This window comes from Primulina huaijiensis, chromosome 14 (assembly GCF_012295235.1).
Source record: "Primulina huaijiensis isolate GDHJ02 chromosome 14, ASM1229523v2, whole genome shotgun sequence".
NCBI lineage: Eukaryota > Viridiplantae > Streptophyta > Magnoliopsida > Lamiales > Gesneriaceae > Primulina > Primulina huaijiensis.
The window spans coordinates 13,591,184-13,614,494 of record NC_133319.1 but is presented as its reverse complement, the minus strand read 5'-3'; the positions used below and the strand labels follow the sequence as shown (position 1 = coordinate 13,614,494).

At 34.5% G+C, this 23,311-nt stretch overlaps 2 protein-coding genes and 1 pseudogene across 10 annotated transcripts; 1 reads left to right on the top strand and 2 right to left on the bottom strand.

Annotated features, from left to right (window-relative positions):
* Positions 1 to 914: 914 nt before the first annotated feature.
* On the bottom strand, positions 915 to 1,388 carry LOC140957996 (uncharacterized). Its single transcript, XM_073415401.1, has one exon. The coding sequence runs from the start codon at positions 1,386 to 1,388 to the stop codon at positions 915 to 917; it is 474 nt and encodes a 157-aa protein (XP_073271502.1).
* Positions 1,389 to 8,383: 6,995 nt separating this feature from the next.
* On the top strand, positions 8,384 to 19,627 carry LOC140957244 (uncharacterized). Of its 9 annotated transcripts, XM_073414389.1 has the most exons (14): positions 8,384 to 8,619; positions 8,854 to 8,955; positions 9,347 to 9,478; positions 10,252 to 10,285; positions 10,364 to 11,070; positions 11,230 to 11,311; positions 11,405 to 11,478; positions 13,875 to 14,769; positions 14,851 to 15,137; positions 15,965 to 16,071; positions 17,327 to 17,477; positions 18,452 to 18,604; positions 18,773 to 18,929; positions 19,212 to 19,625. In XM_073414389.1, the coding sequence occupies exons 1-13, from the start codon at positions 8,578 to 8,580 to the stop codon at positions 18,905 to 18,907; spliced, it is 2,901 nt and encodes a 966-aa protein (XP_073270490.1). In that variant the 5' UTR covers positions 8,384 to 8,577; the 3' UTR covers positions 18,908 to 18,929; positions 19,212 to 19,625. The 9 variants fall into 9 exon arrangements, 6 of the variants coding, with proteins under 6 accessions (XP_073270490.1, XP_073270491.1, XP_073270489.1 ...); XR_012171599.1 differs by having other exon boundaries at positions 10,252 to 11,070; positions 18,796 to 18,923; positions 19,212 to 19,627; XR_012171598.1 differs by having other exon boundaries at positions 10,252 to 11,070; positions 18,796 to 18,929; positions 19,212 to 19,626.
* Positions 19,628 to 19,972: 345 nt separating this feature from the next.
* LOC140957856 (transcription factor ABORTED MICROSPORES-like) lies at positions 19,973 to 22,837 on the bottom strand (annotated as a pseudogene).
* Positions 22,838 to 23,311: the final 474 nt, after the last annotated feature.

Below are 23,311 nucleotides of genomic sequence, written 5' to 3'. Positions count from 1 at the left end.
CCTATTCTATATCAATGATATGTTTTTCACTAAAAAACTTTGATGTATTACAACAGATTGTAATAATCCACTTCAGTTGGACTTATATACTGTCAATCTGAAACTCTTAGTTTTTCAAATACTTTGCAGCAAATAATTGAATCGCTCTTAACAAGTAGCCTGAATGTTACGAATAAATACAATGAAAATAAGAACTTAAGTGTGCGATTTGTAAACTGACAAATTCTTGAAGAAAGTATTGTAACTGATTGATGATTGTCGATAGTTTGTTCTGTGCATTTTTACCAACATTCTTCAACTTAATCGATCAGCTATATATAGTCTTCGATCCCAACTATCACATTGAATGCATTTACTGAGTAATATCTGTTGAATCGTCATTTAGTTCAAGTTGATAACTTTATTTGACAGTGGTACGAAGTATCAGACTGTTCTACTCTGTTTCATCTGTTCTGCTTTGGTACGAACTGTCAGTCTGTTGGCTGATACTACAACTGATGACGTGGCTAATTGATCAGTAGTCAACTGTTCGACAGATCAGTTCAGCTGGGCATCATCAGTTCTAACTGATATCGTTTAAGGATACTTCAATTGATAAAGATTTTACCAATTCAGTTAAACGAAGTCTTCAGTTCTAATTACAAATTCGTTTACTGAACTTTATGTCATCGGTTTAAATCTTCTTCAGTTACGATTTTCCGATCAGTTCGGTTCTTCAGTTCTAATGCAGATTTAATTGTCAAACTCTGAAACTTATAATGTTCCAACACATACCCTTGCCAAGCTCTTCTGTGCTAGATATGCCTTGCAGTTGCATTTCCAATGTCCAGGCTTCTTGCATGGAAGCAAACATCTTATAACTTTTCAGGCTTTGTGGACCTTTTAGAAGTGTTTGAAACTTGCTTCTTGGTGAGTTAGTGTTTCTTGGAAAGGGCAGAACGTTTCTTTCCCTTCCCTTGTGAGTCTTTCTTCGTCTCAAACGAGGAGCCCACAAGGAAAACATGTTTTTCTTTCTTGGTGGTGGCTTCATATGTAGTAAGCATATTTATTAACCCTTCAAGGGTAGCCTCCAACTTGTTCATATTGAAGTTCACCACAAACCCATCAAACAACGACGGTAGTGACAACAATAGAATGTCTGTGGACAATTCATTTGGAATAACAAGGTCCAGGCTCACTAGCTTCTCGATGAGCCCAATCATCCACACACCATGATCATGGAGCGAGGCTCCTTCTCCCAAGCGTGATGTCATGAGCTCATTGACAGTAGCATGACTTAGTGGACATGTTTGTTCACCATATAACTCTTGTAGGTGAACGTAAATGTTAGCAGCATTTATAGCTTCCTCAAATCGCCTTTGAAACCCGTTTGACATAGAACCCAACATATATCGCTTAGCTTGCAAATCATGGTCCCAACATTTCTCAAGCTTAGCCAAATCCTCGGCAGGGGCATTGACAGCAGTCGTCTCGGAGGTGCCTTATTGATAACATATGTTATTTTCTCATAGTTTAAAACAATTTGCAAATTCTTCAGCAGGTCTAGGTAATTTGTTCTGATTAGCTTATTTTGATCGAGTATAACAGATAGAAGATTTCGCGATGACATCGTAAATATACTGAAATAGAAATAGAATAAACGTTACTAACTATTTTAAAATATTTTATGACATAAAATATATGTACTTTTGTTTTTATGAATAGCCTCCTATTATTTTGATATCTTTACTACCCTCTGATGAAAACGAGAAATTCAATTTTCTTAGTGAGTGTGTAAGGCTCAATTGCTAAATTATGATTCCGAATAATATCAGTCAATAATAATTTTCAAAAGGTAGAGCTCAATTGCAATCCTTTCAACCCTCACGTATTTGTGCCTCACGTTTTATGAGGGCCCAATAATATGATCCAATTTCTCTTCACGTGTCGTGCCAGACCCATCAATGTTGAACCTTAGTGGACGGTCTTCATGACATTGGGAGTTCCATGTAGTTCACATAAAGTATATCAGTGGAAGTCACAGTTTTCCGGCATCTAGGTCTCCCCAATAATATGAGTCGGATACTGACCGCGGGTAGTGTTCATCATGCAACTATCGTTGATGGAAGACAATAAAATATTTAACTTTCTTTCAATGAACTTGATTTAAATTTTGAATCTTATCCAAAATGAGTGACTTTAATTTTGAAAATTTGTCTCATAATTAATTTTAAAATCTAGTGTCAAAATTGTTTCTATGTTTGCCGGATTCATGCAGTTTTTCTTATTATATTAATAATAACACACATACTGATTATTAATAATATATTTCATGCATTATAAATAATAAATTACTATCGATAACTGAGAAATAATTGATCCATATGTGTCATATATGGACCCAAGTCCAAAACCTAGGTAAATGAATGGATGCAAATGCAATATTATATAAGTTTACAATATTTTACATCTTTTTAATCTTCAAAACTTTTGAGGATCTGGGCCCACCATCTTCAAATCTTGATCTTTCATTAAATATAATATTTACATTAAATTTTCATGGCACATTGGGATATGAATTTAAGGGGTGAGAACGAGCCATAAACCAGACTCATTTTAAATAATTATCAAATAATTAAAAACATAACATATAAAATATCCTATTATACACCTAGAAAATTGGTCATGTTTCTCGATCATCCTTTTACTATATACTATCAAATATTTTATTGAATCCATAATATCACATATTATCAACAAATCATGTATCTTGTAAATTTATCACGAACTCTCATAATTAGAAATAAATTAATAAGTTAAATAAACATTACACACTTCGAGACGATTTTGGTCTTGTTTCCCAATGGATTTGGATTAAACTCAAAACATAAAAGTTGTAGCTCTACTTATTAGATTTCTAATGAAATTGGCCTCATATAAATATGATTCATATTCAAATACTTATGCTAGAAACCGTAAGAAGTGCCATAGTTTTCATTCTCGTTTCGTGCATTTCAATATCAATGTTCATGACACCATTTTATTCACACATCTTACTGTCAATATTCAACATAGTCACCATATTCAATCTCATTATCGATACTTTAATTAACACGTGAAACATAATGAGCCAAATAACCACATAATAAATGACATAAACGCATTATTAATAATTTGTACGAGTAACCGGGCATTACAATTCTCATCTCCTTCAAAGAATTTCGTTTTCGAAATTTAACGTACCATATAGTTCAGGATATCTCTGTTGAATTTCGTCTTCTGGCTCCCAAGTTGCTTCTTCGATTGCATGATTGCGCCATAATAGTTTCACTAAGGGTATTTCCTTGCCTCGTAACACTTTTGATTTCCTATCGAGAATTTGGACCGGCCGTTCTTCATACGAGAGCTTTGATACAAGCTCCAATGGTTCGTAATGAAGAACGTGAGATGGATTGGCCAAATACTTCCGTTGCAAGGAAACATGAAAAACTTTATGAACAATTGACAAATTCGGTGGTAATGCAACTCGGTATGCTCTGTCTCCTATTCTGTCAAAGATTTCAAATGGACCGATATATCTTGGACTTAATTTTCCCTTCTTACCGAAACGCAAAATGCCCTTCAATGGTGATATTTTTACAAATACATTGTCACCGACATGAAATTCCAATTGACGACGTCGCACATCAGCATAACTTTTCTGTCGACTCTAGGCAGTGTGCATTTTCTCTAATCTTTGTTACCAATTCTGCTGTCTGTTGCACCAATTCGGGGCCTAATAACTTTCTTTCTCCTATTTCATCCCAATGTACTAGAGATCGACATTTTCTACCATATAATGCAGTATATGGTGCCATTCCAATAGTTGACTGATAACTATTGTTAAATGTAAACTCAGCCAACGGTAGTTTACTGTCCCAACTGCCTGGAAAGTCAATAGTACATGCCCTCAACATATCTTCCAATATTTGATTCACTCATTCTGATTGTCCATCAGTTTGAGGGTGAAATGTTGTACTATAAATGCTAATCGAGTTCCCATAGCATGATGTAAACTTTTCCAAAATGCATACGTAAATTTAGGATCTCTATCAGATACAATGGACACTGGGATGCCATGAAGCCTCACTATCTCTTTGATGTATTCTTCAGCATATTGATTCATCGTGTAGGTGGTCTTCACCGGAAGAAAGTGAGCTGATTTTGTGAGCAGATCGACAATAACCCATATAGTATTGAATATTCTTTGTGTTCTTGGCAAACCGAGGATGAAATCCATTGTAATATGTTCTCATTTCCACTCAGGAATGGGTAATGGTTTCAGGAGTCCTGCTGGTCTTTGATATTCTGTCTTGACCTATTTACAAGTTGGACATTGCTATTGTGCAACAAATTGAGCAATGTCCTTTTTCATACCTGGCCACCAAAATAATGGTTTTAAATCTTTGTACATTTTCGTGCCTCCTGGATGAATCGAATAGGGTGTAGCATGAACATTTATAAGAATGTCGGTTCTTATCGTTCCTTGTTTTGGCACACACAATCTACCTCGATATGTCCACATTCCTTCCCCATTCAATTCAAAGTTCAAATTTCCTTTTTCCTCATCTCGATGTCTCAGTCGTTGTAATTCATTATCTATACTTTGCTCGGCCTTGATCCTGTCTGAAAGTGTTGGTCGAACCATGAGAGATGATAACCGGATTGCAGCTCCCTCTGGAATAACCTCAATCTGCAAGTTCTATAAATCCTACAAGATTTGTTCTTGTACTTGCATTGCGGTAATAGAACTGGATTTTCGACTTAACGCATCTGCTACAACATTGGTTTTACCTGGATGATAATTAATAACACAATCATAATTCTTCACTAATTCCAACCAACGTCGTTGTCACATATTCAGTTTTTTTTGCGTGAAAAAATATTTCAAACTCTTGTGGTCAGTGTATATTTCACACCGCTCACCATACAGATAATGACGCCATATTTTCAACGCAAATACCACTGTTGTCAGTTCTAAATCATGTGTGGAATAGTTCTTTTCATATTCCTTCAATTGTCTTGATGCATAAGCAATCACCTTCCCGTGCTGCACTAAGACTGCTCCTAAACCTTGTTTTGAAGCATCACTATATACCACAAAATCTCCTGGTCCTTCTGGCAAAGCAAGGACTGGTGTTGATGTCAATTTTGTCTTTAACTCTTGGAAAATGCGATCACATGCTTCGTTCCATACAAATTTCACATTCTTTCGTGTTAAAGCAGTCAAAGGCAATGATATCCTAGAAAATCTCGCTATAAAACGACGGTAATAACCAGCTATAAAACGACGGTAATAACGATGATGCAATTAAGAAATAAATCGAAGAAGAACTGGCTATTGAAAAGAAACCAGTTGAAAAAAATGGTAGCAAGGGAACTAGACGTAAGCCAAAGAAGAAACTGATTATGCGGTCAAGTGACTCTGAGGTAACAACTCCTTCCCCTCCTTTGAAAAAGCCAAGAACAACAAAGACAAGACTGGCGCCTGCACCAATCAAGGCAGCAACTGACTTTCAGGTGAAAGCGATCAAGATAACTGAAGAGAAGAATACTGAAAAGCTAGCAGAGATAACTGAAGAGAAGAATACTGAAAAGCTAGCAGAAAAACTGATAGTGGTGGCAGTTCCACCCAGAAAAATTAGTATGCCAACAACTCTTCTTCCTCCAAGACCAACAAAAGTAATGGCTATTAGAGACCTCATTCAATCCACCAAGTCTGGATTGGTCTCTACCTTCTCAACAGTTTCAAGGAAAGGAAAAGAGAATGTAACTGAAGTTCAAGTCTCATAACAAATATCAGCAGTTCAGACTTAGATAGATCCGCTGATGGATGCAGTAAATGAATTTGCTGGTAAAAAGACCAATTTCTATGATGAAAATTTTAACTTACTTTTGCAAAGAAGTTAAAAAAGAAGGATGTGTTGAATAAATATATAGCACTAGAGAAGACAATACTGAATCAGGTCAAGACTGTTGTTATCACTGAACCTCTTCAACGTCAAACTTATCTTTTTGATCTTCTCAAGATTCAAAAGTAGACAACAGTTTGTACTGAACATAGATCAAATTATGAACTTTTTTGTCCAACAACATTTCATGACATAGTAGTGATTAATCAACTTGACATGGACTTGGTCTCCATGCAAATGAAGTTCAAGTTTTGGGAGAATGGTCACAAATTTTTTGAGCGAGTGGATTCCAAGGAACAAATAGTGGTGTTAGATCCTCATTTCAGTTTGTCCTTGAGAAGCTAACTGAATCAGATTCCAAAGAAGACAAACTACCCAGTCAACAAGATACTGTCACTTATCCACCTCTAAGGCATATTACTCTGGCCAATGTTGAAGAAGTTGTGCAATCCAGTGCACAACAACTTGATGATGATGATGTCCTCCTAAGCAAACTGATGACTCCTTCTCTCTTGACTAAGAAAACTGATGCAATGATCTCTGAAGTAGAATTCATCTTATTTGAGGATGTACTTATGATCAAATCAGACGAAGCTGCATTTGTTCGAGGAATTGCACAATATGTATTTGAGATAGCCATGACTGAGCAAGATGTTCCAGCAACCGAAGATCAAATCATTTAGACTGAAGAGGAACATGTTGAGATACCCATCAACAAGACTGACTCAGGAGTCTTAATGATTGAAGAAAGAGGACCATCTAGCAGTCAGACTCCTGAAATAATACTTGTCATATCCAAAGAACTCCCAAGAATATAACCATCCTCTCTTGACTGCAACTTAACTGATGGAACTACTTTGGATCAAATCAGCTCAAGCCTCACAACTATTTCTTCTTCTATGACAGTTCTTACATGAACCAATCTGAATACCGAGGAAGCTCTGGAGTCTTTTAATGATAAAATGCTCAAAGAAGTGTCGGATCTGTCCAATTATATGATTGACTTATTTAATTGATTGGAGCAGATAAAAAAGACTTAGGTAGCTACTACTACTCATCTTGATGAGAAAATTCAAGTCAATAACTTTCAAATTTGCACCAATATAGAGGAAGTAAAAGCGAACTTCAATGAAAAAAATTGATGGCGTAAGTTCCCAGTTAGCATCTGTTCTTGCCTACCTAAAACCACCAACTGGTGTTGAAAAAATGAGGGAAGAGAAAAAGTCAATTGAATCTTCAAATCAACCGAAGTCTACTTCTTCAAGTCAGCAGAAGCCTAGTGACAAACACTCTGGCTTTTATAAAAGATGATATAAAAGCAAATTTTGTATAATGTATATTCTATTTGAGAGTAATAATTCATAATTTTATGGCATGATTTTGTCAAACACAAAAAATGAGAAAATTGTTATAACATTATAAGTTTTGGTGATTAACAAGACTGCTAATCCCAAAGATAATTATAGAGCCTAACTTAAATGAATTCAAAATGGAGAAAAATGGATATTCATAGGAAGAAGGTTTATAAGGAACCCAACTGATTAAGAGCTAGACTGATAAGATTCTTATAGCCAAACCGATTCAAGGCAAACTGATGAATCTCAACTAACAGTTTATCTAAGTCGATCAATCATATGAAACCAAACATTTTCTGAAGAATCATTATAATCAGTGATAAAAGATCAGAGCACATCTGAATTAGCGGATAAAATTTTCCGTATCAACAGTCATTGAATCCTAACGGAATATCAGGTTTCTGCGCACTACTAGAAAATGTCAGAAAGGACGATGACATGACAACATTACGTCTGTATTTAGAAACGGATATATCATTTTAAAAAGATCACCGTTGCAGATCAATCTATAAATAGGCCAATTAAACAAGCTTTTAAAGTTACACACTCTATATCTGAACCTTGGCAAAAACTTGTGTGAGACGGTTTCACGGGTCGTATTTTGTGAGACGGGTCTCTTATTTTGGTCATCCATGAAAAAATATTACTTTTTATGCTAAAAGTGTGAGACCGTCTCACAAGAGACCTACTCCTGAACCTTTTGTATTAACTCATCTCCCCCTGAAAAAGCTTTCTGTGAGCCAAACTGAAATAGTCAGTACGCGCTGATAAGTCATTATGTGATCATATTGAGGATCAAAATTTGCACTTAGAATTCTTTTGTGAAATCTATGTAATTGAGAGTAATAAGTCTTACTGTTCAAATTGTTTAGATTAAAGTATACTAACAGTTTCGGTTAAGCTGAAATTTGAAATGATTGATTTCAAATTATTTCTAATTATCAAAGTGCAATCCTTCTGTATCAATCATAACATTATGAATCATGACTATTTATTCATATATCATTATTGAAAACTTCATTTAGATAGCATGAACAAAACGTTAAAATGAACGTGGGTAACATTATTCATATATCATTATTGAAAACTTCATTTAGATAGCATGAACAAAACGTTAAAATGAACGTGGGAACGACAACGAAAACAAATGTGGACGCCTTTTAAGCAATTTCTCCAAAGCATCCAACTTGGCGCCAACACCCACACCCTCGAGTTACCCTCCGAGTTCAACCTTAGATTTTCCGCCATTTCGCTGTGAATAAAGATTTTGTGAGCTGCGCTAGAATTACTTTATGGGCAGATCTCATGGATTTCGGCCGCCTCAGTTTTCAGAGGCACGTTCTTTCTTTATTGCCGTTTAAATTCTGTCCTCGTATTTGTGCCAATTATTATTATGCGTATTTGCTAATCGTTATTTATTTGGTTTGGTAGATATGTTTTTCTTCATATTTGGGTTTGGTTAGCACGATGTATAGATTTGCATCTACTTGTACTTTTGTGCTTACTGCAGTGGAGTAAAAATGCTGTATTTCACTTCGAATTACCTTGCTATGTTGTTATTGTTGCAGGATGCTGCCTGGCTACCGACGTGGCTTCAGCAATGTGATTTTGAAACATTCGGAGTGGAGGGCGGCGAGAAAGACCACGTCTGTTTTGAGCAGCGGATTGAGGTTTTGGATGATTGAATATGGTTTTGTGATGTCTAATTGTTAGGCTTAATGATGCTGTGAGTAATGAAGAGTTTTGGCGTTGGCAATTTCCTGTGTATATGGAAATGTTAACGCTCTTTCGTTTTGGTTTGTTATTCAATCGATATTCTCTAGATTATGAACACAAATAACATTTTGAAGCTTGAACTGTATTGATTAATAAAGGTGAAACTATTTTCTGAACTGGAGGTAAAATATGTTCTATGTATGATGAGTTTGTTTGGTGAACGGATGTATCATTTGTTATCAAGACGAAGATAATACGTGATAAAGAATATAAATCAGTCGCATGCTGTTTTATTTTTAAAAAAATCCTCGTAATTTACAATTTTCCCTCACTGTGTTTGGATAGGAGTTGCAAATTCTTGGGACAAACTTAAACAATGCAGAATCATCAAGAGAACGCGGAGGATGCAAGATAAGTCAGTTATTTTTATCTGGGGCCGACACTTCACCCTTAAGCTTTGCTCAATCAGCTGATAATGTAAATCTTTACCTGTAACTCGGTTTTATTTTTTATCTGATTTACTTGTAACGGAAAGGTGGTTGAATGTTCTTTTATCATCTATAATTTGTCAGTTTCAACTTGCAAGTTGAAGACTTTCTTTTTAGATATTGCCCTAGAAAAATACTTTTAGAAGGTGCAATATCCATAAGATGCTAGCTATCCTTATGGTTGAATGCACTAACCTGCAAGGGAACCACTTTCTAACTTCTTACATTATTTGCCATAGCATGTGCAACTCAAAAGCAACGTGTGTGAACAATTTAGACAGTTTGTTGGATATATTGCAGTTTCTCTGTTGTTTTTGGTAATATCTGAAACAGATTCATGAATTCTAGTAGGATTCATTTCTGATGGATAAGAAAAGATGTAACCGTCTTTGATTCGGAGAATGCACATGCTTTCATGTCTATTTGTGCATTTTTTTCTACTGTTTTGGTAATTGGTATTTTATCCTCACCAAATTCATTAATATGAAATCACAAATATTTTACACATACATATATGTCTGTTGCTGGTATAATTTGTTTTGTGATGTATGTCTCTGCTGTTATCTTTATAGTTTTTTCTTTGTCATGATGTTACTGGATTTGTCTGCTGTTTGATTCACATCATCTACCAGAATCTCAGCTACAACGACATATCTCGTTGGAACGTCGCATTGGTCAAAATCTACTATTTATATAATGTCTACTAATCCAGTTGCGTTGTCCACCAAAACATGAGCTAACAATGCGATTTCGCTTCTGAAGGTTGCTACATATCATCTTCATCTGTCATCAGATGGTAATTCTGAGAACTCTACCCCAGTTACTGACGTTGTTGAAACAGAGTCCAATTGTAATTTTGTGATGCTACCTCTAGATGATTCAAAGATCTTAGGTCGAGAGGCCATCAGCCCGAGGGTGTTTCATAATTCTGGTGCTATAGAGTCGTCTCCAAAGGTTGAATTGCATGGACATCCTAACCAGGATGGTTTGTTGAAGTGTAGAGAAAATGTGATATTTTCTGAATATTTTGTCGACACTGTAGAACTTTGTATTGCGGCATCTGAAACACTAGTGATTAATGAAGTAATCAAGAATGATTCATCAGTGAAACCTTCTATTTCAGCTACACTTGAAGCTTCTGTTCAGATGAAACAAGCACGGCTAGAAGCCTGTGAAAATGCATTATGTGGCTCACTTGACATTGACAGAGTTAGTGATATTGACAATTTGTCTGACTTGGATGATATTGCCATGGGAAGTGCTTATGAAGATACCGGTATTCATCTTGACGAGTTGCACCTGATTGAGTTGAATGTATCTCAAGTTAAGGATACACTGAACTCTGAATATGATGAGAAGACTGTTGCTTCTGCCACTGATTGTGGTACTAATGATGATACTTTTACCCATGACATGAAAGGTGGTGTAGCAAATGATACACAATTAACAAACAATTTGGCTGTAGAATGTTTTGATGGTGACACAAAAAAGAAAGTAACTGAAAATCTGGCTTTTGGGTTGGGCTTTGAGGAAATGGGGCTATATAGTGATTGCTTAGAGCATATACAAGCTTCAGAAGAGGTATGGAAAATGTTGAACTTTATTCAGGTTTTATCATTACCTGTCTTTAGCAGTGAATTTTTGCCCTCCAGTTTTTGGTAACATATCAAAATTTTCATGGATGAGTTTTTCCTTTTTGTTTCATACAATTTATGGACTGATGTTCCTCCCAAATACCAGATAGCCGACACAGTCATGTATGAAAACAATTTACTAGAAACAAATGTTGGCTCTTCCTTAAACAAGAGGTTTCATAAAACAGGTAAAGTTTTTCCATTGAATTTCCGAATCCTGCTTTATTATTTACCTGGTCAAAATTATGATGACTATAATTCACTTCCTCTCACATCTGCAGGAAAAGATCATAATTCATTACATAAAATTCAAGACAGGTTCCAAAGCCGCTGGTTTGGTGGTTGGACATGGAAGGTAAGGACTAAATCAAGTTGGTTTTCGTCCTCATGGTCAGATCACTGTAATAAGTTTCCATGCTCTCTAGTTTGAACTTAGTTCACCTTTAATATCACAAAAATTTAAATCTCGATATCCCGTCACTATAAAATTTTTATTTCTTAGTCTTTCTAAATTTCCTAGTGTTGAAAAACAAGTACAATTATGATCAAACTGAATTTACTTGGAAGTAAATGCACGCCACCTTAAATAACTATATTCACAATTAAAATAAAGTTTTAACAATTCAAAACTTGTGCACAATATAAACCTGCAAGTGTACGGTGATAAAATTTTGTATAGATATTAGAATAAGAACTATGTATCAAACATAAATTATTTTAGCTATATTTAACATATGAATAAAATAGTATAATTTTCGACAAAACAAATCAAGGAGTGCGAAGGAAAATTCAATGAAAGAAGATTATTAAGATTGTGGGTCTTACTTGAATTTCATATAACTTTTTTATTTTATCTAGTCTAGTTATATCTGAGTGTATATCCGATGATGACTTTTCCAATATTATTTAGTATACTCTCTGGAACTACATCATACCTAATAGAAATTTACAACATTTTAATCTTGTGAATTGTTTAGAATTTGGGATTTATGTAGAACTTAAATTCTTATGAAACCGCTAGCTTTCGATTAGTTAATCCGTATTTACCACATGTACAATCAATTTTATCTCTCAAACTCAATTTAAATACATGACTCACAATTTTCTATCATATTGTAATTTTATCTCAGTTATGATATATAAAATCAATCAAAGGTGAGTGATATTTGAAAGCATTAAAAATAATAAAACATGCACCCATAAATTTTATGAATTCAATCAGATAATAAATAATCAAATTATAAATTCATTAAGCAGTGTCCTTGATTTTGATAAAATACACTAATTCAACATCCTTATGCATTGAATAAAGTTAAACATGTTTCTCAACCAATTTAACATATTCAATTCAAATTAAATGAAGAGAACAATGAAAACAAGGAATCAAATTTGAAATCTCTTTCGTTGTCGAGTCAAATTCTACCTTGAATTAAACTTGCTTCCCTTGGCTTACTTTTGCTTTTTGACCTTTTCCTAGATCTATTGTGCGTGAAAGAGCTGAAAAAGTCTATAAATTTCGTGGTTCCTTCAAAACTCTTGGATATCTTTGATAGATTAAAATGCAATTATTTCTTGAATACTCTTTGATATTGTGGGCAATGATAAATTGCATCAAATCTGGAAAATTGCAACTTTAGTCTTGTAAATCGGCATTTTGGATTTTAGTCTTGTAATTTGTCAAAGTTTGATTTTTATCCAATTTTGTTTTTTTTTGGTTTTTTTATTTTCTTTGCCGGAAGCTGCTAAACCTATCGAATATTGTTTATTTGATACTGATGCTCTACTACGTGGCTCATGTGGCGAGATAAAACATATGTTACACAGATTGAAATCTATCTAAACAAAAATAAAAAATTAAATTAAAGCAAAACCACGTCTAATATTTCAAAATTAGAGGAAAAAACTTTTCGTTTCCCTTTATATTTGCTTTGGTAGATAACTTAAGTTTTATTCTCGCCAAATAAGCCACATAGGAGATCATTGGTGCCAAATAAACAATATTTAGTGGGTTTATTGGCTTCCGAAGAATAAAGCTTTTGTGCGATTTTTTCCTTTTTGTGTGGAGTTTGCAGGCTCTGGTGTAGTGGTGCTATAGCGCCATCTTCCTGCTGCTGCACATCCTGCTGCTAACTTTAAACTCTCCCTTGCTCCATGATGTAGCACAGATGACATGTTACCGTAGCACGACTTACTGTAAATTCCATTATTCTGCTCCTATCCGCAACTAATCCATATTTTCAACGTTCAAGAAATAACTAAAGTAAGCGTGAAAAACTGATAATCAAGGCAATAAAACAGCTGATTTTTCAATCTTAAGAACCCATAAGATATTATATAAAAATTGGACTTATGAATCATTATTAAAAATAAGTAGTGTTTTAGCTTTTTGCAAGATTTAAGACTTTAATTGGAAGTACATCATGCAAGTCAGCTCTTTGCTAGTATCTTTTTTACGGTTTCATTTAATTCTGCATCAGGATGTGGTGTCTTCTTTGTGAATGAATATTATATGGGTGGACTTGAGCAATTAACTATTTTTATTGCTAACTATAAGAAAGAGAAGAAATGTTATGGCTACTTTAGCAGAATTGATTTCTAGTCTCCAGGGTTCTTTCATGTTTCAAGAAATTTTTTCATTTGTTTCTGCAGTGATCTAATAGTTACATTTGTATGCTTGTTTGGAGGTTGGACACCAAATTAGCTCTGATTAATCTCTCTTTGTTTCTCATGTTTTCATTTCCCACCCAAAAGAATGAAGCGAACTGCTGTGGTGCTGTTAAACAGAAATTTGCTAAGCCTTTTGTGGATGAGACAAGCTTTTTTTCTGAGTCTGCGGATGTTGCTTCAGATGAGAACTCTTTTGTACAGAATCATGATAAAGGGACCATAATAACTTCTCAGTTGAGTGTAGCTTCCGAAAGTTTCGCTGACAGAGCAATGGGGGGGATTACGCTTTCTCAAGATGTAAAATCTTCAAGTGCATCTTTCTTGGACCCTCTTTGCTCTGTTGTACCATGTAGTGTTTCTGAAAATATTTGTTCCTTGCCAGCTACAAGCCAAGATGATGAAGTTCTTCCTAGACATTACAATATCACAACTGATCATACAAAAGGCAATTTGTCAGGGCCCTCAGCTTCAAACAGTAATTTACCTCAAGGGGAAGGAACTGCTATGCAAATATCTAATATAAAGAAGCCACAGGACGCCGTTTGTAGAAGATTCACCTCCCTTAGAAATTACAGCACATTAGTCTCTGGAGGTGCAACATTTTTGGAAAAAGATAGTCATCAGAAAACGTCGCCCTGGATTGATAGCAATGTCGAGTTGATCTTCAAGGAAGCATCTTTTACCAACTGCGAGAATATTGTCAAATATGGGGTTGAACCGCTGGAGGAGAAAAACTCACATTTTCCACTTGTAGTAAATTACACGAGGCATTACCACCAGGCTGATGAAGAAGAAAATCAAAGTTGTTCTCGTGCAGCATTGTGGAAAGACAGTGTGAAACTTCCGACTAGTGAGGTCCCAAAGTGTGAGTTATTACAATGCAAAAGCCGTCCAGCATCAAAACATGTTCACTTTTCAGAAAAGAAAATTGACTTTCATCATAAAATTGTCAAAAAGGTCCATAGTACGCCAAAAACTTGTAAGGAAAAAATTGAAATTTTGTATACCTGTGATTTTTTATCTGATGATTATCCATTAATGGCATTTTCCATTTTTTCAGGTTTACCTACTAAAGCTGCAAAAAAGTTGACTCGGTCTGGTTATCATGGATCCGGATATCTGAACATTTTTCGAAAAAATCATTTGGTTAAGAAAAAGATGTTAATATTTCGAAGTATGGAATTTATGCTTACTGGATTTTCTTGTCCAAAGGAGAAGGAAATTGAGGGTCTCATTCGGAAACATGGAGGCACAGTTGTCACTCACATACCGTCAACTAACTTGAAGGGAAAGAGAAGTTCTAGGTTTAAGTCACAGGTCCTTCCTATCATTATATGTTTGATGAAGGTTGGTACAGAAATTGACATTCATTTGTTTTTCTAAATATTCACAAGATACATTTTCTGGACAAATTTGTTTGCTTTATTTAGAGTATATGAGCTGCCAGTCTGGATAACAAATAGTGAGAGGAAAAAAAGTATAGTCTGTTGGTGTTCCCCGCTATATTAATACTTTTGAGCTCTTAGAGAACTTTATTGGGAGATTTCCTAGGTTATGCTCAATAACAGTTGTAATAGGTGCGGAAAAAGGATGCTAAGCATCAACCAGAGAGTTCTCAGCTCACTGTAAAAAGAACCAGGCATAAATTTTCGATAAAATAATATTTATTTGCTCTAACCTGTATTGTGTGGAGATAAGAGTTGGTGAAATTGGATTTGCGAGATCTTAGTTTAAAGGTCCCTAATTCAATTTCCGATGGTTGGCTTTAATTTTCTTTTAAATAGTTTATGATAGCATGCTTATTCTAAAGTCTACGAGATCTTAGTGTAAAGGTCCTAATTCAATTTCTGATGGTTGGTTTTAATTTTTTTTGATAGTTTATGATAGCATGCTTATCGCACACTCCCCCTTTTATCTTATGCTCAACATATACAAATGGAGGCCATCATATAATATACAATATATGGGAAAACTGAAGTGAGAAATCTCAATTAAAAAACATTGTTTGCTCCCATACGCAATGGTTACGGCAGGTAAAGTGACTCTTCCATTTCGGGATCCCAGAAGGACGGGGCATAACATCTCGTGTAAATTTGTCTATTGTAGAGGTCTATTATGTGATTAGTCTGCTGCAAAGTGGTTGGCGTTTAATATTTGTTTTGTTGTTATTTCAGATGCAATCAATCAAATTCTTGTATGGATGTGCGGTGAATGCATTTATTCTTAGAGTTAATTGGCTTATGGATTCAGTTGCAGCAGGATTTATCTTGCCAAAGGAGAAGTATGTGACTGCCACATCTTTGATTCGCTTGCATTTTCTTGTCTCTGTTTATCTAAATGATTTTGTTTATACCATTTGAGTCATAAAATTGCAAACAATTAATGTTGGCATATAGGCATGATTGGTATATAGCTTGGTAAGGATTGAAATTGACAGTACTTGTTATAAATTGATAATCTGCAATAACTTTGGTCTCTCAATTCTGATAAGACACCATGAAAAATACTTACTCTTTTGTTTCGATAGAAATATAATAAATCATTAATGAATTGTGTGTGCATTTGTTTTACTTTTAAATTTCAATATTTTATTATTATTTTATTTATTAAACACAAGAAACCGACATGCATGGGAGAGAGGTTAGGCCACAAAGACCTTCCAATAACTGAAATACAATGGCCAACCAAGATTACAAAGTGCACTAAAAGAATACATCCTACAAAAACCTTTGATGTTGCTGGGAAGCCAATCCTCTGAGAATAAGTGAAACCATATTTCTAGTCTCACCACAACCCCGTGGACCAAAAACACAGCCGATCCTATTGTCTGAAACTCAGACATGATGCTGCAGCAATCGAAGATTGTTCCAGTCAATGGCTTCAAGCACGACTCCTATGTCATCTTTATGAGCTTAACCCATGTTCATTACACATTTTCGTGGCTTGCGATCGTGTGTTGCTTTGTGGTATCAAACAGGATGCTGAAGGTGCAGATGGTCCCAAAGGATTTGACGGCACATGTTTCCATGGGTCTGCAGTATTTGCTTTCCTTGTTTCCTGGTGTTTGACTTGATATGATTTGCACCACGGTTTGGGGATAGCTCTGTGCTTCTATTCATCAATGTTTCCCGTCCTTGGTATTTTTTTCGGTTCTTTCAGCATGTTCTTGGACTTTAGTCTTCATGGCGATTTATTGAGTTTTCTTCATCTTTTAGCTAAATTTCTTGGTCAACTTATAACTAATATGAAAATATCATCAAAACTCTCAATATTCAGAATTAAACATGCTAAATGAGCATTACAACGATATAATACATGCAAAGCAACAATATAATTTGTGTTTATTATGTTTTTGATGAAATAATTTGTGTTTGTCAATAGTGAAGTTTTACCTACTTTGTGATGTATGTTCTCGATACAATGACGATGTCATGCCTTACTATTCTTAGAGTCGCATGATGCAATGTTCTAGAAATATGATGATTCTAAGTTTCTTTCATGTTATATTTGCAGTCTAACTTTGTATGCCTTGTCAGATATATGATCCTATCCAGAAATATAGGCGGATGGCATTCCCAGGAATATGCAGTTGTGAGATATGGTATTCATTCTCTCATTTTTAACAATGTGGGCATCATGCTTCATGGAAAATCAAAAATGTTCGCTGATATCTCAACCATTATAAAGGTATGGGTTTGCTTGCTCTGTTAATTCGGAAAATAATGTCTGGATTTATAGTCACGTTTTATAGTAAAGCATAAACTTTTGTTTTATTTTACGGCTTTTATATTCTTCTCCTCCTCCTTGTTCTTCCTTTGTTTTCTTTTTTTTTTTGTTTATCCTCTAAAAAAATCCATTCTATTATTTTTCCTTCAAAAAATTTTGGCAACTGTTTTTCACTTAATCGCCATTGTCTCATTTGGCAAAGAATTGATTGACATATATGTATTATTTGGTAGATGACTTTACTTCGGTATTTTGTACTTGTGGTAGGTCTATTAAATCAAACTTTTAGTTATTTTTTGTTCTCGATGTTGAAATAGTTTAAATATTCATTGTTTTTACATAAAAGATACATGTTGGCTACTCTGGAAGAAAAATTATTAAATTTGACCAGTTGAATATTATATAAAGTTTATTTTTCTATTCCTCGTGGAAATCATCTTAGATTCATTATAGAAGGATTATAAAAAGGGAAGCAATATCTATAAAACCACCTTTGATTGAAAAAATAAAAACAATCATATTTATGTTAAATCTCTTTACAATCTATCACACTTGAAATCAAGACATATTCCTTTATAAGAAAAGAAGAATGAAAACACTTGGCATTTGGGTTGGTTGGATTTGATTTGAGTGATTTGCTTGAAAGAAGTGGTTTGAAATTAATCTAATAATTAAGGATTCAAATTTCATTTATATGGTAGGATTAAATAACTGAAAATAATAGCTTAGGAATTTCAAATCCAATGGATTTGGACTCAAACAAGTTGAATGGACTTTATCAATGAGTTGAAATCCTCTACTCTCCATCCATGCATCCAGATGCAGCTTTAGATCGTCCACTCTTTAAATTATAGTAAAATGTAGATCTTTCTCATTGTAACAATGGAAAATATGATAGTTTGTTACATTCTCCGTTTGATGTGTTTGCTGCCCAGCATGGAGGTGGACAGGTTTTCAACACCCTGCAAAGATTGATCCAGAATCTTGAAGTGGGAAGAATTTCAATTGGGGTAGTTGTTGCCGAAGACGAAAATCATGCATCTCGTCACTTAAAGCAGTGTGCCTTGGAGAACAATGTACCCATGACGGTGAGTCTTTGAAGTAATCGTTCTTAAGTTGCAGGTGCCCTGGGATCAAATCAAACCAATATTTCCTTTTTTAAAAAAATTTAAAACATTCTGTGAATATAAGAAACGTGGTCAAGTCTCTCTCATATTCTCTGAACATCAGACTCAAGCTTACTGATTATAATGCAGTCAATTTACTGGATTATAAGCAGTTTGTATGCCGGACAGCTTATTCCCTTGAAAGAGAAGAGGAAATTCAAGTGTCTACCAGCTATTAAGATACAAAGGCTTCACGATCCAATGGAGTTAAGTCCTGAAATCTGAATCGCTCCATCTACATGTCGCAGTAAGTACATCGTGATGCCTTGCTATGACCAAAATGTCTTCGATGGTTGAGGCCATTAACTCACATGGCTTCGACTGGGAAATTTCTTTTGAAGATGATCAAATTACATAATAGATTCTACTGATAAACTGACGAATTCTTCCAAATATAGTAGTTGTGGAGATTATTGACATAATTTTTTTTCTGATTAGATTGTTATTGCTCTTTTTGACGCTTTAAAGATTTCACACTTACGGTGAGACTACAACGTCCGATACTTACCATGTTTCTTATGATTTTCAGGTGTGATTGATGGCCTTATCTGTCTTATTTAACTGGTGTTCGTGATTAATCAATCAGCCTCATGGTAAAACAAAATGACCCTCTTTCGTGTTACAAGGTCGACCACCATATCTGGTCCATCTCCACCAGAGATGGTGCCAGAAACTCAAGGTTAGGGGGGGTACAATTTATATATAGTTTACCATTTTGATAAAAATTTAGGGGGTATAACTAGATAGTATAAAGTTAAAATGGAAACTTTCGAAAAAATTAAGGAAAAACTTTTTATACCTTGGAACGATTAGTCATTTGTACGTCACTTTCGTTATATTTTAAGCTTGGCTAACGAAATTTTATTTATATGACACAAAATGTACATCATGTCAAGTGAAATGTATGACAAACTTCTGTTAGCATATTAATATGATGAATTTGATTTGCAAATTATGATGTATTCCATTTCATCTCTCGATTTAGTTCCCTTCTCCTTTGCCAAAAATGATTATTAAACTTACAAAATTTGACCTAATGAAGTCGTAGATATTATTAAAACGTTAGAAACTAACATATTTGAGTACACGATATTCACGAGATCTATTTTTCCCTAATTTTATTCCCTCCACTCAAATCACACCCCTTGGGCTCAAAATTTTATTTTATTTAATTTCCATAGACGGTTTTACAGAAGAAACTGAGGGATGTCTTGGAGGCCTTTCATTTATAGACCATAAAAGTGAATATAAATTCTAAATACTTGGAATTCAATTTCATGATAAATTTATTCTTGTATCACATTAGCTCAAATTACTTATTTATCAAGACATCCCACTTATTTGAACTAAAAGAGACAGAAACGTAAAGTAACAATTATGCATCAACACAATTCTCGTTACGTTTAATGTTGCAGTTGCTGAGAATTCATTTGGCAGCCATGCACTAAAGAGTGGTGGCTGTGGTTGGCATGAATGTGATTATATTCTTGATCCATATAGTTGCCACCAATTGAAGCTTCTTCTAAATTAGGCCATACTTTCAATGGATTTCGTGTTAGCTCGAGAAGCGACTCCCGAACATAGTCAGCTTTGACATTGTCATCGTTCTGTCTCTGCTGTCATCCAAGAAAACAAAAACATACAAAATGCAAGTCTACAGTTTTAGAACATGAAAGGAAAAAAATTGTTAATTTTTTATTTTGCATTGTGTAAAGCATAATAAAAGGAAGCGGTATTCTTGAGAAATTCTAGATTGTGCTTAGACGGGGGGTTCTTGAAGCATGAATCCCAAATGACACAATTGGTGGGTGAATTTAAAATCTATTATACTTTATCAGGATTTCTACACTGTAAAGAAATGAGATGTAGGTACCTCTACTTTAAAGATACTTGAAACCAAGCATGTATGCCTTGTTGTGTTTACATTGGTTACTTCCAATCCCAGAGAATCCAAAGCTTCCATTAACATCACAAATCCACTACTTTTGTGCTCACAGAATACCTTGATGAAGAACTCATTCCCATCCAGTTGAAATACTTCCACTTGTGGCTGCAATGATCAAGTTAAAAGTTAGAACATAGACATGATCATGTAAAACAGTTCAACTTTGTTACAAGTTCACTCATTCTACCTCCATTTGCTGCTCTTTTTTGTCCGTATTATCCATCTCATGATTCTGCTTATTAGATATACCAAATGATTTCTTGTGAAAGCCATTTATAAGATTTTCATGTTCACATTGAAGTCCCCCTTTTGTTCCATTTTGACGTTGAGCGCTTGTTGGGACGACATTTTTGCCAACTTCGGTTCTTGCCGCTTCTTCTGCGTCCTCATCACCTGTATGTTCTTCAAGCTCAACTTGAAGATCCTTCACTTATTTCTTAAGTTCTTTCACATAATCAATTGCATCTCCAAGAATTGCAGCTTTGTCCAACTGCAGCAGAGTGCAGGAAACAAATAAACAAAACTACTACAAAGATTATATCTAAAGATATATTGTGTGATCCAACCTTAGAAATTTTAGGGACTAATGCTCTAAGGGAGTACAGCCTATCATTAAGCTTCTTTCTTCTGTTCCTCTCAGCCATAAGATTTTTTGATTGAAACCCTTTTCTAGTCCTTCTTCTATACCTTGATTCATCCTCGTCTTCATTTAGATCAGATTCGTCTGACTGGTTATTTTCGTTCTTTTGATTGTCCATTGTCCCCGATGAAAGCTCCATCCATATTTGACTATCTGATGCTTCCAAATCTTGGAATCCATTTTCAACTGAAGGGCTGAAATTTGGATTCGAGTTATTATAGTCAGTCCCTTCTAACAATATGCTGTTGGTTCCTGAACTGCAGCTAAATTGATGCAGTGTGTTCATAGGAGAATTACACAGATAGATTCTGTCAACTGATATATCGTGTGGCAAATCCAAGTCCTCTTTCGAGATTTCTGGAGAAATCTGAAGCTTTAATATGCTAATGAGATTTTCTTGAGGATTTAAATCAAATGAAAAATATAATGTAGTGGTAGAATTACTCACTGCCTGTTGTTCCAAGAAAATGTTGTATTCAACTTTGATGAGATCGACCATTTCTTGATCTTCAAGAATCTGGAAAATAAACAATGAAACAAGAAGAGCGTGTTTAAGTAAAACAGAAGTTGGGGAAGGGCCGAAGAAATACTTGTTTAGTTGTGAAAAACTCGAGTAATCCAAGAGAGAGAGGGATCAAAACTCGGCTACCGCTTGATTCCTACAGAGATTCAAACACACAGTAACTAAATTGTGCATAAAACCTTATTTTTGAACCATTGCATAGGTTGAGATGGAACTTACGTCTGATAAATTCGATTCTGAGTTCTGTGAGTAATTCAACCAACTTATTTGATTTGACAACAATGTTTGTTCGTGTAATCTGAAAGTGTAAATCGGTCATAATTCCATGAAAGTTCTTGATCATATAATTTATAACCATGAAATTTATACCCTGAATCAAGTACTATGGAGAAAGGAAGCTGGTCTAATAATTCACAAGATTTGGTTCTTGGATGACTAAATATGGTATCTCTACAAGAGATAGTTGCAGCAGTAGGCAAAAGAAGCTCATCTTCAAAATTTTCGATATTTATCATTCCAGCGCAACAGCAATCCATCCACTCAATAGACCTAAATTAACCAAGTAGCATGAGAAGACAGTAAATCCCATAATTTATTTTTGATATAGTTCCCAAGATTTTAAGTGTTTTTTATTTGCTATTTATATTATATAATTTTACCTATGATCATTGCTTAACTTCCACAGAACGATATATTCCCAGCCTTTAATACCAACTAAGGGTCTTAGCCTCTCTATAAAACTTGGCACCAGCATTTTCCTGTCAAACAAAGGATGAATTTGCAGTATACATGAATGATGATTATTGACATGACATACAACAATTTTGATCCGTTGCGTTTCATCAAGAACTTAAATGTACCGAAGAAAACGAGAAAGGGGAGGCGTGAAGTGCATTTTTTGTATATTGCAAACTGGAATTTAGGGTATTTTGATGTTTAAACAATTCTCATCGAACAAAAAATGATAACCAAATCTAGAAATATTTTGTCAAGTTTTTTTTCATGATTATGCAACCATATTCTTAAAATCTTTTTTCAAAGAAAACACATAGAAAGAGGATTAAGATTATACCAGACACAAACATATCCCTCCTTATTTTGCTATGATCCTTCTGTTACTCTATCTACCGAAAAAAATAATAATAAGGAAGTGGAAAAAAGACAGTTAAATTTTTGGTGATGATGATTAATTGGTGCTTAATGTTCTCGATCTTTTAATAGCAAATTCTGATAAAGATAATTTGTTATTTGTTTTCAAGGTTTTAGATAAAGAAGAAAGCTAACGTGCGTGGAGCCTAATTACTTAATCTTGGTAGTTGAACAACGTTGCATGCATGAAAAATTCAAAGAGAAATTGACCCAAAAAATTTTAATTATTCAAAATTAATCAGATATTGAAATTTTGTCACATTGACATGAGTAATGAATTAAAAAATTAATGATTCTATTAATTGATTTTCTTCAACTTTTATAATATAATATTTGAATTTTCCAATTTCATATGAAACAATATATGCCCGG

What these genes read in the sequence shown, in the direction of transcription:
- LOC140957996 (XM_073415401.1), bottom strand. Translation starts at nt 1,388, where the DNA reads ATGTTGGGTTCTATGTCAAACGGGTTTCAAAGGCGATTTGAGGAAGCT.
- LOC140957244 (XM_073414387.1), top strand. Translation starts at nt 8,578, where the DNA reads ATGGGCAGATCTCATGGATTTCGGCCGCCTCAGTTTTCAGAG. An exon ending in GGCCGCCTCAGTTTTCAGAG is followed by an intron (nt 8,620 to 8,853) that starts GCACGTTCTTTC and finishes TTATTGTTGCAG; the next exon opens with GATGCTGCCTGGCTACCGAC. An exon ending in CAAGAGGTTTCATAAAACAG is followed by an intron (nt 11,312 to 11,404) that starts GTAAAGTTTTTC and finishes TCACATCTGCAG; the next exon opens with GAAAAGATCATAATTCATTA.